At 35.3% G+C, this 15641-nt stretch overlaps 1 protein-coding gene across 2 annotated transcripts in view; it reads right to left on the reverse strand.

The window, feature by feature from the left end:
* The window catches only part of Oseg4 (intraflagellar transport protein Oseg4), a 182665-nt gene that overhangs the window by 55518 nt on the left and 111506 nt on the right, over window positions 1–15641 (reverse strand). For both annotated transcript variants that reach the window (XM_089088804.1, XM_089088805.1), the window contains 4 exons: window positions 12823–12954; window positions 9699–9787; window positions 6841–6998; window positions 3167–3410 (listed from right to left, as the gene is read on the reverse strand). In XM_089088804.1, the coding sequence (XP_088944930.1) occupies window positions 3167–3410; window positions 6841–6998; window positions 9699–9787; window positions 12823–12954 (623 nt within the window). The remainder of the gene's footprint in view (window positions 1–3166; window positions 3411–6840; window positions 6999–9698; window positions 9788–12822; window positions 12955–15641) is intronic.

Genomic DNA, 15641 nt, shown 5'->3' on the forward strand with positions numbered 1-15641 from the left:
AAATCTGGTCGCGTCCCCCCTGCCTGTCTCCGGCAAAGTGACCACTTCCAGCTTATTAACTGTGGGGATTTCATTGTAGCGAATCTTTACTTGCCTGCTAATTAAAATAGTATCGTTTTGGAGCAAAAGTTTGCTATCGCTTGCAAGAGACTCGGAAACTCAATAAAGAAAGTACGAAGGGACGGCTTACCATTAGTGGTTTTGGGGCACTTTAACTGTTACATTGAAGATAGTAGCAACTCTCGTGCCCAAGTGCTTCTCAGTTCACTTCCTAATGGACTCAAGCTAGCCACGAAAAACAAGCAATATTCTTTTATAAGTGTCTCTCAGTCTGTGTCTAACATCGATCACGCTATTAGTTATAATGTTGACCTACCTACCGTACAGGTAGGATTTGACGGAGTGTACTCAGACCATCTGCCCCTGTCTGTCAATATCCCATGTACTGTGAATACGTACCCGCCGAAACCTAAACCGAAGCTCTTGAGTGACTGGAAAAAGGTTTCCCGCCCTTCATTCCATCAAAAGTGTGACGAAGTCCTCGGAAAAATTAAGGTCCCATTTCATCTGCTCCAGTGGAATGCTGACTTACCTGATAGTGAAATTAGACTGCAATTGAACCTAAACTTTGCCGAAATATGCAACACTTTAAAAACGGCTGAAAACCCAGCTGCTTTAAGCGTTGAATTGCTCCGCATATCTCGAGTAAAAGGATGGGCCCGAAACTCTGATATGCTTAATACAAAGACTGCAGCCAAGTTTTGGCTGCAGATTTGGCATGAGTGTGACAGGGCTAAAAGTGGTGCAGTCAATCAAATTCGTATTTTTACTAAGCGGAAATTTGCAAAAGAACTGCGTAGACATCGTAGTGCTTTAAAACTTGAAACTGTGTCGAAAATCATGGATAATCCTAATCTGATTTGGAATCTGCGTGCAAAGCCCGCTGAGTACAATAATCCGACTTCCAGTACGATTGGTGAGACTGAATAGGTTCAATATATTAATAGGGAATTTGCAGCCCCAGACGAGTCGAAAAAAACAACGTTTTGAGAGCAACTACATTCCCTCCATACTCAAGACTTGTATCATTTTTCTATGAACAGTTGTCTAATCCGGTACGTGCACAAAAAATTAAAGAAAAAATTGTCAAGTGGTGCTGATAAAATATGTGCACATCATCTATTGAACGGTAATCCCCTTTTAGTTGAACATCTTGCAATTGCTCACCATATTATTATGACGCATGGTGTTGTACCAGATTTATTTTGCTTAGGATCGTTAACGCCTGTACTGAAAAAAGGAAAACCCGCAACATAACCTTCTTCTTATAGACAAATAACTATTTCCTCTGTTTTTTTTTCAAGCTTTTTGAATTGTTAATAATAGGTGACATTAGGAAGTGTTGCAAGGCCCCTTCCCACCAGTTTGGTTTCCAGTCAGGAATGGGATGCACTCACGCATTAAATGTTGTAGCAAATGTTTTGTTAGATGCGCACATTTCTAATGAATCGCTGGCTATTTGGGAATACGATATACGCTGCGCATTTGACTCGGGCATACATGTGTAGATAATGCTAGAATTATGGAAAAATGGTGTCGACCCAGCTATTGTTCGACCTCTTTATGATCTGTATCGCCAACTAAATATGTGTACGCATTCCTAATGCAGGACCCACTAGGAAAATCCCTGTAAAAAAAGGTATAAAACAGGGTGCGATTTCTTCACCAGATTTGTTTAATAATAGTATTTCCGAGGCGCAGTCCAAAGTCACTACAAGGTGTATTCTAGAGGAATAGATGTGACCTTAGTTGGTTTTGCGGATGACATCTTGAATTTTTCTCGGCAAATAACATCCCTAGAAAGTAATTTTAATATCCTGTCATCTCAGTATGGTGATATTGGCCTTAGTTTTAATGTGTTAAAATCGGAAGCAGTGTTGTTTAATTGGAATAAATCTGTTCTACCTCACATTCAACTAGGATCCCTGTCTATTGAGCCTGTAAAGTCACTAGTATACTTAGGACTGCCCATCGGAGACACACTGTCATCTACCCGTTCGCTAATCATCACACATATAGAGCGTAAAATTAGAACTGCGTATAGGGCCACAATTTCTTCGAAGAGAAATCTTAATAGGTTTCCATTGGCTAGAATTTATAATGCTGTCGCGCTGCCACATATATTATTTATAACACCATTTTGGAAACTTCTGCGTAAAGAAGATAAATTTAAAATCCGTAGAATTTTCTTCAGATATTTGAAGTTTCTGCTGCAAGTTCCACTGAGAACGAATAATTCGTACCTGATCCGGCGATATGCAGTAACTGATCCATTTTCTGCAGTTAATCAGTTGCTTGATAAGTATTGTGCTAAGTTGGAGGGTAGCAGCCATCCTTGGCTACCTCTACTCTCGTCACTTTGATTGATGTGTATGTGTATTTGCTTTGTCTGTACCATTACTGTACCATTAAGTGTATGTTTTTTTTCTTTTTTTTTCTCTTTTCTGTTGTTTTTTTTTTCGATCAATTTCTGTATTTATGGTGGGTTTAAAAATAAATTCAAATTCAAATTGACAACAGAAACATTTCATCTGCTTCAAAAGACTTTCCGATACTCGTGGATATAGAGACGCCAAGAAGAATCATAGGTAAACAGAATACGTTAGGTTTACATCTTAATTTTTTGGGCTTCACACCATGCTATGCTAACAGCCATCCAAAGTTAAAAACAGCATGTATTTACTGCCCATCACAAATTTAGAATTACAACACTGATGGATAAGAAGAAATATATTTGCATTCAGGAAATTTTGACATTGGGCCTCCTTATTAATTACTTTTAATTCAAAATGATTCCTGCACCCAAAAGTAAATTACCTGTGTACAAAAAATGCATACAAGAGTCCCTTTTAATTTACATTGTTTACTGCAATATAATTGCGAGGGGAAAACTGTATGACAAAAAAAAGTTAAATGAGGATTTTTCATGCGTGATTGGGTGTCGAAGTAGGAAAAGGTGAATCAATTGCCACAGTTTTGCAATTTGGGGAGGGGGGGGGTGTATGGACACCCTCAGAAATTTTGGACTTCCCCTCCCTACCTGTGTGCAGGTAGTATAATGTAAATAGGAACATTTTAAGAGGTCTCGGTTAATCACCAAACATACCTTAAAAGAGCACAAGTACGCATTGCTCTGTTGTGGCTCTTCAGGTTCAGTTCCACGGAAAATGTACATCCTTGTTTTTTCCATGATTGCAAACATGTCCGGATTATCCGGAGCCCAGCGTATGTCCCAAACATCTTTTCGTTCAAAATCTAGCCACTTTCCTAAGCTATCGGGACTAAGCTCCATGTATGGCCTTAATTCGAACATTGTCAGGTTTCCGTTAATGTCAATAACTGCTAACTTCCTACAAGAAAAGACTATTAAACAGCTATGAATTATTTGCCATAAGATCATTGAGCAAAGTAGGTCTAAAAGCGTAATATTAAACACGCCTCATAGCAACATTTGATAATGTGGTAGATTCCCTTACCAGCTCACTCCGATAAGGAAGTCCAGTTTGCAGTTAAAGACTAAAGCTTCTTGATTAGACTTACGGTAATGCATTTAAGTATCAATAAGCTCATAAAAGTGAGTATAAATATTTTGACGGCGTAACTGGCATCCAGTTCAGCATTAATGGAAATCTGCTCGTAGGTTAAAGAGTAGTCATTTCCTCGTCTTTTGAGGGCTTAATATATGCAGAGCCTTTGATTCTGGCATTAATGGTCAATTTTTAAGGCCCATGAGCCTGGCGTATCTCCATATATTATATTCCCACATGTACAGTGAACTATTGGCTGTTATTCCGGTCTTTTCTCCTTCCAACTCTCATCCATTTAAAGAAATGATCTATATCAAGAAAAGTGTACTTCAAGATGGTAAACGCATACTATCATTGTTCAATAGCGCTACCATCAAAGCCCAACTATTGATAAGACAACGGTACTTTTTTGTTTGGGTTAACCTGTCGCTGCTGAACTTTCTTGACAATATCTTGCATGCATCTCTTTCGATGTCAATATGTCAGTACCATTATATGCTATGAAGCGCCCTCCGAGATAATTACTTTTTGTAACGATAAAGTAACTCACGTATCTGGGCCTTCTGTTCGTCCACATTGACGCGACGTTGCGTCCACGCTCAACTCTGACTTGCCACATCTTTTCCAGTCTGCAAACTTCGCACAGACTACTTGTTACAAACGCTAATTGTTTTAACAAAGTCAACCCTTATTCATTAAGAGCGTTTGACTAATATGGTTTCAGTAATTCTTATAGAAAGAGAACCAGTAAAAGACCTATGAAAGCAATCATAAAAACAACAGATTGTAAAATCTAGATATAAAAAAATGAAACATCTCTGAAGCTAATGCTTCTATACACATAGATTTAGCGCTGAATTTCACAATTTTTTTTTTCAAAATCTTTTTTTTTATCGATACTCCAATTATTGTCAATTACTGGCAAATTTTGATTGATGGAATCCAGAAACAATTACTCAACTTTTATTTTGGATTCGAGAAAATATGGTCAAGCTCAACCAACTGAAATGGCAGACCTTAACAATATTCAATTAACTGGTTTTCCGAAATCTAGGTCACAGCGACATCTGCAACCTATTATAGGACAAACCATGGTTCATTATGAAAGTAAGGACCAACATTAAAACTTAAAACAACCGAAATTATCCTATATTACTGATGTAAAAACATTTACTGATGCTTCGCTCAAAGCTTTTCTGAGTGCAATATATACCATCATCTGTTAACAGCAAGTTATTTGGTTTAATTTTAAACTTAAGTATATTAATTATTAATATCGAAAAATATTAATCGAAAAATTAACTGAATAGGATTTAGCTGCTTGTCGATAATTAAAAGTTAATTTTCAAATTTAAGATTTGTCAATCAAGTACACGACATGTTCCGGTTGTACTGTTAAGGGAAAATTCGAGTAATTATACAGATTTACTTTCTCTTGTGCAGCGATGGTGCCTGTCTTGGTTGCATCACAAGAGAGGATACAAGCATTGCAAATAATCATTTCTCATTCAATTTATTCTACTTCTCATGAATTGGGTAAAAACAAAATATTGGAAAATTAACAATCGCTTTAGTTATGTTAAACGCTGAGAGTTTAATAGCTTTTGTTAAGTGTCATTCAAAAATCGTATGTAGCAATTTCAATAAGGTAGCGAGTATGCCAAAAATAGGACAAAATGGAGCATTTGCTTATTAAGGCTAATGAAAAAAAGGATTTATTTTGTTCCTAAAACGCATCCAAGACCATCTGCAGAAAACATTTACAGATTTTTCAACTGATATTTTTTTCAACTCTGTTGAACGTCTACCGATTTTGAGCGACCATTGAGAGAGGGTCGACTGTTATAAACACTGTTTGACTACTATTTTAGATAAATTCTTGATATTTGTTAGCCTTATTGTAAACGTGATAAAATGGTGTCCAGAGAATACAACCATAGTCCATATAAATTTTTCTTGCTAAATAATTACACACTTATTGCTTTTAATGCAACTAAGATATTGATATAGTCTAAAAGAAATCAATATATTTATTTCTTCCTGTTAAAAATAGTGATTTTTTTAAATTCTAGGTTTATATTTTTTTTACGAAAACACATAAGAGTGGAATAATTTTTACTAATCGTGGAATATTGTTTCTCAAAGGCGAATACAGTGTCAATTTTTAGGGTGGGGGGGGGGGAGTATACAAAATTTGGTTCCCCCATCGGTACTATTTGCTCCTCTACCCCAGCAATTCATGTAACTTCTAACCTTCTGGGGAAGACACATGCCCCTTAAACCGTTCCCTGGGTCTGCCCCCGTTGTTTCTCGGATATGATGCTATAAAAATACATTAAATATATAGCTTACATTACCCAAAGTTTACACACTATCTCCACCATTATCACCACCATCTCTACATTACCCCCCTCAAAGTTTGCATACATTGACACGAGCTTTTAAACACATTTAGAGAAGAAAAGAACCGGATTGACAGAGGTGGTCCTCACCATTCATTGAAAGGTTAGGATACCACAGTTTGTATGGCTGTACAGTAAATTTATTGAACCAAATATATTTTATGAGTTTATTCCATTATCTATTATTCAGGATTTCAAATGCATTCGACTTTACACAAGGCATTTTGGGATAAATTTAACTTTGAATCTTGGACTGAACGAAAAATTACTTAAACATTAGTTGCAGTTCAACACCAAGCCCAATTCAAAAACTCTATCCTCACTACATCTAACAGAAACAAAAGCCTTTGAGGCCTTCGGAATAAGGAGGTCTTTTCAACAATAAAATAACAGAAAAACACCAATTATATTAGATTGTAAGGGTATCTTCAAAAATAAAAGTTCCTTATCTTTTTTTAGGCTATTTAGGAACTAGAGTCTGAATAAAGCTGTACATTTAATCAATTTTAGCTTTTTCTGACTCATACCAAATAAAAACAAGATCAAACTTGGTTGTAATGTCTGTTTCAAAGCAGGATCTATGATCACATACTTGTAAGCAGTAAAAGCTGGCACAAAAAAAAACCTGACGAGGCTTAGTCTCCTTGTCCTTTTTCTCCTGAAATATAACAACTGATACATACAAATATATAGATTTAATCCTGTAATAGTCCCATTTACTTTAGCTGGACCCCCTGCAAAGCAATCCGTAATCAAGGTATTTTCCCAGTAGAACAATTATAATCTATTTTCTGTAATACCAATGACACATTATATGCTGAATAAAGCTTAGTAACAATCCTATTACTTACGTAACTGAAAAGTTTAGAGAAAGGCGAACTGGCTTTGACTTAGTCACAAGGGTTCCAACCAGCTTTATATCGGATGCTGTATAAATTTGTATATTTGATTCAGTGCCAATCAGCATTATTTTATCTGATGTTGCAAGACAGGTAATTTTAGACATATTCTGAAAAAAGACATTGATCATTTCTTAAATTCACACTGCAGCGTCCCTTCCTGAGTCAGAACCACCTATAAATATTGCTTCAAGAGAAGACTTACCAGATGTGTAAGACCTTGTAATCAGAGTGGGTAAATGACAACTGGAATATTGAGCATCAGTGACATGCCAGCCACCGCAAAATATATATATATTTTTTAGAGAACAAAGAGGTATTTTCTCTTCAACAAGGTTAAGAAGACTTAAGTACAAATTAAATTGCATATTTTTAACTTTTGCTACAATAGAATCGTGAGAAAAACAAAACAGCATTTTTGTGAGTTGGCAAATAATGGTGTAGCTGGTATCAAAGGCAATATTTTTAGATTTTGTAGAAAACAAGTTAAACTTTGGTATAAAGAGTAGGATGTTAAGAGGAGCAGAAGCCTTCTTCCTAATGACAATAATTTAAGTTTGTTTTATTTTTTTTCAAAAATATAATATTGGATAAAACAAAGAGAAACTAATGCAAATATATATGGGACTGCCTCCTCCCTTTGAAACACCTTCCAAAAGATAGGATGTCACTTGTTCTTTACTAAAAAAAAGATATAATTCGAAGTGCTTTATTATGACATGTAAAAAATATCTACTTCAAATGCCAAAAACTAATTGTTTTACCAGTATATTTGTGACATTTTTTGTCCAGTATTTTTCTTTAAAGGTTTCCTTGTCTCGGTAAAGGTTTATCTTTTTATTAAGATTTACTTATCTTTGAAACAATTGTTTTCAAATGGGTAGAAAATGAATTTAATAAATAAGACTTTCATTCAAAACAGCCTATCTAGTTCAGTAAAGCGCAATGATAATTTAGTGGTTAAAGTGTCATTCACACATTATTTTAAAATATAAAGGCCAAATAGAGTCAAGCCTTTACAAGGGCTTGATGGGGGGAGGCAACACGACTTGTTTTTGGTAATTTATGTCCGTTTTTAGTCTGAATTTAATCAGAAAGATTTTCATTTTATGTTTTAATTCTTATATGGGATAATTTATCTTTATTCTATGTTTCAACTTAATGCTTTGTTGAAATCTTTGTTTTTTAATAAAATTCAGATAGCTTATATTTTATTATTGGAAGTAATACTGGTTGAAGAATTATATTAGCAGCAGTAGTTAATATTGATAAGTAACTGCACATGGTAATAGTAGGAACAGTTGTGCTAATAGGCGTGGTAAGTTGAATACACTAGTTTTTGTAGGATAAGTACTGGTGGGATTATTCGGGGTAACAGTAATCGTGACATGATAGTTAAGGTAAAAGTAGTCAGGTTAGAAATAATTGCGGTAGGAGTAGTTGTAGTAAGAGTAGTCTTAGCAAAAATGAGCGTGGTAACAGTGGTGGTAGTAGATACTTTCTGCAAAGGTAAAATTTGTTCATCAGACTGGATACTTTCCAAAACACGAATTATATCGAATGTCACATTGTAACTTATTTTATCCATGGAAATAATGGTAGAGACTAACAGTTAATCACTGGTAGAACAAATTACGGAATCATTAGCCATGGTAGAAGTAGCAACTTCATATTTCAATTAATCTAACTTTCACAAAATACTTAAACACATTAACGGAATCATCCCTACTGGATCGTGAGAGGATTAGCACGTCTTAATGCAGCAAGCGGAGGGAGGGGGAAAATACAGTGACGATTCTTTGTCGTGGTAGGAATCTTTTAGGGAGAGCAGAACTGTTATTAGTACGATCGGATGCCTTCACCAAAGCGGACGTTCTATTCATTTAGTGGGTTTGACCTCCCCTCTCCCCAAATAATTTTCTCACTAGTAAATTGGTCTTAAAATACAAAGCTCAAGCCACCCAAACAAAAATAGTCCCCCCCCCTCCCGAAAAAAGGCTTTTTTAGTCCCTTGATAGTCTTTTAGTCTCCGGATATTTAGGTTAGTTCCTGCGCTGTCAAGTTTCAATATCCTGTTTCCTTAGACGAGAAAAAACTTAGTGGTCATTTAGCAATAGGTAAAGAATTAGATTGTACACAAAGCATTGTTATTAATAAATCACTTAAGAGCTCACATATGTGCAGTGTAATCATTTCTTATATCAATTGTTACGAATGCATGCCAAGAGAAGAAGTATGCATAAGAAAAACAGCTCCCAGAACATCAAATTTGATAAAGTAGTCAATATTCGCTACGTTTTCTAAAAATTTGACGAAATTTGGAGTTACTCCCGAGTAACGACCATCTTAATTACCAGTGATTACCAAGAAGAATTACCATATGAGAATCTGATCAATTTTTAGAACAGAAGTAAGCCCTCCCACCCCCAAAAAAAATTATCAGACAAGGTTAGAGACCTTAATGTTCAACTTTTAAATGTCATTCAACATAAAAATTTTGCCTACTATGAAATGGATGGGTTTTTTTTACCGTATTTTATCCCAAGAGGGTGCGAACACAGGATTTCCTTTTTGTGTGAGGGGATGTATAATGAAAAAGCGTAAGAAATGTGTGTATTACGTGAAAAAACTAAAAAATAGGAAATATCTAGAGATATGGAACGGAACATGGTCACAGCCCCCTCTACCTGCGGACATGCTTTGTTAGCAGTAGTGGTAGCAGTACCAGCAATGCTACCACCCATTTTATCTAGCCTTAAAACTGTGTTCTAGCCTTAAAACTGGACAAGCAAAGTAAGAAATTTACTGACCTCATCAGGATTAGGTGCGTCCAATGGTAGTTTGCAAGGAATAAGCACTCCACTTTTCAAATGGTAGTAGCTGACTGACGACGAAATTTCTGAAACAAACAAGACAAAGCTTTAATGAAGAATAAGAACGATACGTAAAAATCTTCCTTCACAAACACTTGCAAAGCCTGAGCGTCCCATGTTTCAAGTCCTAGTAACAATACAATTTCCAAAATAAAATACGTATACTAAACTGACAATTCACAGCCATTTTTTTCAGTAAAGTGCAAATTATGTTCTAATCTTGAGAAGGTATGGGTGTTGTCAAAGACACAATTTCTAGACCTTTCAACTACGCTGAACAAGATGGCTATCTCAAAATTTTTATTTGTTGTGTTTTGTAAATTGATGGGCGAGGGGGGAGGGGGCTTGTTGCCCTCCAATCACTTTTGACCAATAAAAAGGGACTAGCCTTTTCAATTTCCCATCGAATGAGCCTTTTCTGAAGTTTCTATGACAGCAAATGTCCATCTCAAAATTTTTATCGGATGCAGTTCGGGAAAATACGTGGGGGGGAGGATCCACCCTTCGATCACTCTTAATCTTAAAAAGGACACTAGAACTTCTGATTACCAATCCAATAAGCGCCCCCTCCGAATTTTATACGATCACCCTTTCTATATAAACCTTACCTGCCCCAAGGGCACAACTTACAACCCTTGCCCTGAGGGCTATGGGGAGGTCGTCATCCTCAAAGACAGAATTTCTTCCTTTTAATTACGTTGAACAAATGGCTATCTCAAAATTTTGATTGGATGTGTTTGGGGAAATGGTGGGTGTGGAAGGGGGGTTAGTTGCCCTTCACTTTTTACTATTAAAAAGGGCACTAGTCCACGAAAATCATACAAAGTAAAATTTTGTCAATTAAGTAAAACTTGAAGCAATTCAACCTTGCAACACTTACTGAATGAATTCTACAGAAAAAGAAATATCAAGAAAATTTAGATTTATATCGCAATCTATACGTAATAGTCTCCATAAAGATGCCAAAGTGTGAGTTTAAGTAGCCTATTCTACATATTTTCATTTGCCTTTTAGAAAAGAAGGTAAAAGCGTCGGAACACACTTTAAAAGAATATGTATTTTTTATTCTGCTTTAACCTCAAGTCTCATCTTCTTAAATAAATTCTAAAATAGTTCCATCATGTTCTATTTCTTTTTGAAGGCCACCGTCAATTTCAACGACAAATTCAGCTAAGTTCTTTTGCACCAAGGTTAAATCGGGGCAACTAGCAATCTAATTTGGATAGATCTTTTCAGGAATGTCAACTTACAAGTTAAATTGATGAGGGACTTCACAAAGAAAAGGAAAACGATAATTTTTTCAAAGATTTAATGAAAAATATGGAAACTTATGCTAAAAAGGATGGTTATATTCAGCACAACTCCTGCAAAAAGGTTCAGGCTAATAACAACAAATACATTATTTTAGAGCTTAGAAATTTTACGACAAAAAAAAACATACAGTTCTGTCAATTTTTTATATGAAGCGACTCGACAGAAACACTTATTCTACATTACGTTTCACTGTAGTGTTCATTCTGTGTTCTAACGTTAATGCTTCTTTTCAAAATTGCTCGTTAAACTCCTTTCCTATACATAATTTTAATGTTGTTCCTTACTTTCAGCTGAGAAACTTTTATTAAAATTTAATTTCTGACAATTTTTTAAATAATACCAGGAAATCCAGCTCCCCTTCATGGAAAATTGCATCCCCCCATGTAGAGTTCCTCCAACATAAAATACCATCTCCCCCCTGTCTTCAGAAAAATTTACACCAAACAACTCCATTCTCACTGAATTTTCCACACTTTCATAATAAAAATACCTTAATTCCTGATAGTTTTGTAAATCATGCCAGAAATTTCCCTCCATGGAAAATTTTTCCTGGAAATCAAGGATGGTTATATCCAGCACAACTCCTGCAAAAAGTATCAGGCTAATAACAACAAATAAATTATTTTAGAACTTAGAAATTTTACGGCAAAAAAAACATACAGTTCTGTCACTTTTTTATATGATGCGACTCAACAGAAACACTTATTCTACATTACGTTTCACTGCAGTGTTCATTCTGCGGTCTAACGTTAATGCTTCTTTTCAAAATTACCAGCTAAACTGAGAATCTACGGAAAAGGCTATTGGTGCCCCCATTTCGTTCTCACGTCACCTACAGATAAATATTTAGAACAAGTTCCTGTATTCAGAGCAGGATTTAAAGCTTTGAAGCTTCTAGGCCCAACGGTTTTGCCGCTTCGTTTTTACAAAATTTTTAGGAAATTTTTAGGAGGGAAATCCCCAAAAATTCAGGGATAGCGGAAGCACCGAACAGAACACAACTGATGAGCCAAAATTAATCAAAGAGACCAAAGACAGAGGTGATACCGAGCTCTCAGCTGCCATTGCATAGCCATAAATCACATCAGTCTAGTTTTGTTAAGAAAAAAATCACTCAGTGATAATTTATTGCTACCCCTGGCATTGCGTACCCCTAGAACTGGGTTTAGTGGGCGTATTAGTAAACCTGGAACTGCCTGTATGTTAGGTTAATTCATGAGAATAATGACCAATTTTCTTTAAATGAAGATCAATTTCTAGGTTTTGTACTTTAAGTTCGTCTTTGATCACACATAATTCTTATCATCTCTTTCCTTCTCTTTTCACTTTATCTTCCCCACTCCCAGCTGCTTTTATCCACCACCTAAACTTACTCAAAAAAACATTAACGTTAAAAAATTATTCAATTTTGAGCAATTAGTAGTTGACAGAAATAATTTTAGGACATTTTACGACCAATTGTCCGAATCTAATATGGGCCTAACAGTTTTGCAGGACGCTTTTCCGGGATAGGTTTACCCCTTGCACAGCGCCACCAACATAACAAAAACTCGACGAAAACACATTTTTTTCGCTCCATCTTCTCTTTGTATACATTATATTGTGCCATTTTACTAACTAGAGATTAACCATGTAAGTTTTATAACCAGTGATGAAGGCGTGTGGTGCTGCACTTCCAAAGAAAACACGTTTCCTTATATCAATTTTATAAATAGAGTTTGAGTAATTAATTATGCATCTTACTTACTTTCTTCAGGCCTAGTACCAAAGCTAGAGTTTGTCGACCGCAGGTTCCAAACGCAAACGTAATATGGTGAAGCACCAGTTAAATAGTTTTGAGCTGATGACAGGTAAGTAGCACTAAATCCAATCATGCGACCTGCAAGAGCAGGAAAAAATAGCTTATGGAAGACATAGCTGATGGAGGTATACTAGTTAAAGAAACTGAATACAAATATTTTTGAATTTAAATAACCGTTTTGTATTGTCAATACAAGTATTTCAATCCATATTTCGTAGTTAAAATTGACAACGAATAAATGTCCTTTAGTAGTTAGAGTTGTACTGTTTTGTTGGTAATACAATTATTAGAAGCAGTTGACTGTCTAGTTGTTTGTTCGGTTACGCCTAACTTATACTTAGAAATTAAACTAAAAATAAAATAAAGACTTTGAAATATAGAATGCTTAGATTGTCAACAACAACAAAAAACTCATGGATCCATATTCACTATTTTTTGGGCAGAAAGTGAGGGGGGGGGGTAGTTCCTCTGCATTCCGTTATTTTAAAAGAACATGATCAATTTTAAGCATCAAGTAAAAGCAATTAGAGAACATAGATTAGGCGACGCTTTTGCTAATTCAATACTGAGGTTTCAATTAATCCTAGGTATAAAAACTTAACTAAGAGTTATTCAAATTTAGATTGAAGGAAAAACTATCCGATAATCAATGGTAAAAATATTATCATTAAACACTATTTATACACATGTACAGTTCTGTGTCAGAATGTCAAACTGGACGGTATTGTTTTGTACCATTCATTGGCAAAAATTTGTAAGAATGCAGGATGGGAATGGGGGCACAGTGGAGCCTAGGGGAGGGCTATTTCTTTTATTTTCTTGATTTCCTTTTCAATGAAAATATACAAAAAAGTCTTTTTCAATAAACCAAAGAGGGTACTATTCAAAATCTAGGACGGAAGTGCCACCCCTACTCCCTCATCCCCCGCTTATAGGTGTCTTTATATTGCAATTTCAAAAAATGGTGAATGTTATGCTACAGCTTTTATAAAGATCGCACCATTAGTTTGTGTGCACGGTGAGCGGGTCTGCAAATTAGTGCTAAATTGCATTAATTTGCTTAAACTAATTTCTTTTGGTAAGTTGCCAAAAAATGTGTCAATTATTTTAATTTAGAATCAATCTAAGTGGAGACACTTTTGGTATTTATCATTTTTTTACTGTTCCTTGTTATTAATAGGGATGGCATTTTACTTTTTCAGCAAAGTTGGAATTTCCACGTTTACTCTGTTTGCAGGAATGGATTCAAATCATTTCAATAACCACTAAGCCCTGAAACGACAGAAGGCCCTTAATATATTCAGAAAAATTGCCTTGAAATAAAAATTTCAGGGAAGTTGGTTAATTCAGTCTCTTTGGTTAAATAGGTTAATTGAGTCTTTTTCGTCAATTATTTTACACTCCGGTACAAGCAAGGTCAGTATGATGACGACTGTTATTATCGTACTGATTCAAGGTTATTGCATCAGTATGATAATATCAGGCCAAAGAGCCTTTGTGGGGGTCTAAAGTTCAATAATTTTTTCTGTGTTTCTTTCAAATAAATTGATTGATTGAATCCTTATTGTCATCATTATGAGGATTTATTTTAATAGTTTGATCCGATAAACTTGCGCTAAAATAGGTTGATTCGATAAACTTGCGTTATGAACAAGTTACTAACGCAAATTTGCGTTAATTAAGTAAATTACACTACTTTGGACTATGTTAGGGGGGCACCCCTCTCGCCCCTCCCTGGATCTGCCACTGAAAGACACTGTATCTTACCAAAATATACCGGTCACGGTATAATTAAAATGAGCTTCTATTATTTTAAAAAAAACTATAGAAAAAGGGATTTGCAGCTTAAGTAATAATATTTTAATATCGTCGACCGTTTTTAAACCTTAATTGCCCAGACTATTTAACAAATATGCCTTATTAGAAGAAAAAAATTCAGGCTTAAAAATTACACATCTTGATAGAAACTATGATGTTTTCCCCCACATGATGGGAAAGAGTTTGCACTTACTTTATTTCTACAAATAGAAAAATCTAATCTTCCGCAATCTCCACTTATGTTGCTTAATTCTCTTGAACAGACCAAAGCATAAATATTCGTGATGAGACAATTAATTGAGATCGGGAATCGGACTATCAGGAAATTTTATAAGACTTGGGGTCAGTATCGCAAGAATTTTGATCGATTTTGATAACAAATTAACTATCAAGTTTTGTTTTCGTCAGCTAACATATTTTATTGTTTGCCAATCTTATTGGCAAATTACGAAGAACCAAGGCCGTATCCAGGGGGGGTGCTTACCCGGTTTGAACCCCCCCCCCCCCGAAATTTTTGACCGAGTCGAAAATAAGTCGAAAATTAGTAAAACCTAGGTAAAAATCAGTAAAATTAGTCGAGAACTGAGTCAAAAATTAGTAAAACCCCCCGAAAAAGTCAAAAATTAGTAACCCCCTCCCCCCCGAAAAAAATCCTGGATCCGCTCATGCGAAGAACTTTATGGTTTCAAACTCTTCAAAAATGAATTAATTACTTTTTAACAAGATTAGGTTATCTCCAATCAGAATCTTGTTTATTATCAGATTCGAGAAGACTTAACGAGACTTAACGACTTAAAAGACTTATCAGACTTAACGAGAAGCCAAAATTCTACTTAGTGAGTAAATTTGAATGATGATTGACAAAAAATAAAATATCTTTGCTGACGAAAACCAAACTTGATAAATGAAATGTTTTCAGAATCGACAAAAATTCTCGCGATACCTTA

This window comes from Artemia sp. Qi Xiang Cuo, chromosome 5 (genome assembly GCF_049724085.1).
Source record: "Artemia sp. Qi Xiang Cuo chromosome 5, ASM4972408v1, whole genome shotgun sequence".
Lineage (NCBI taxonomy): Eukaryota > Metazoa > Arthropoda > Branchiopoda > Anostraca > Artemiidae > Artemia > Artemia sp. Qi Xiang Cuo.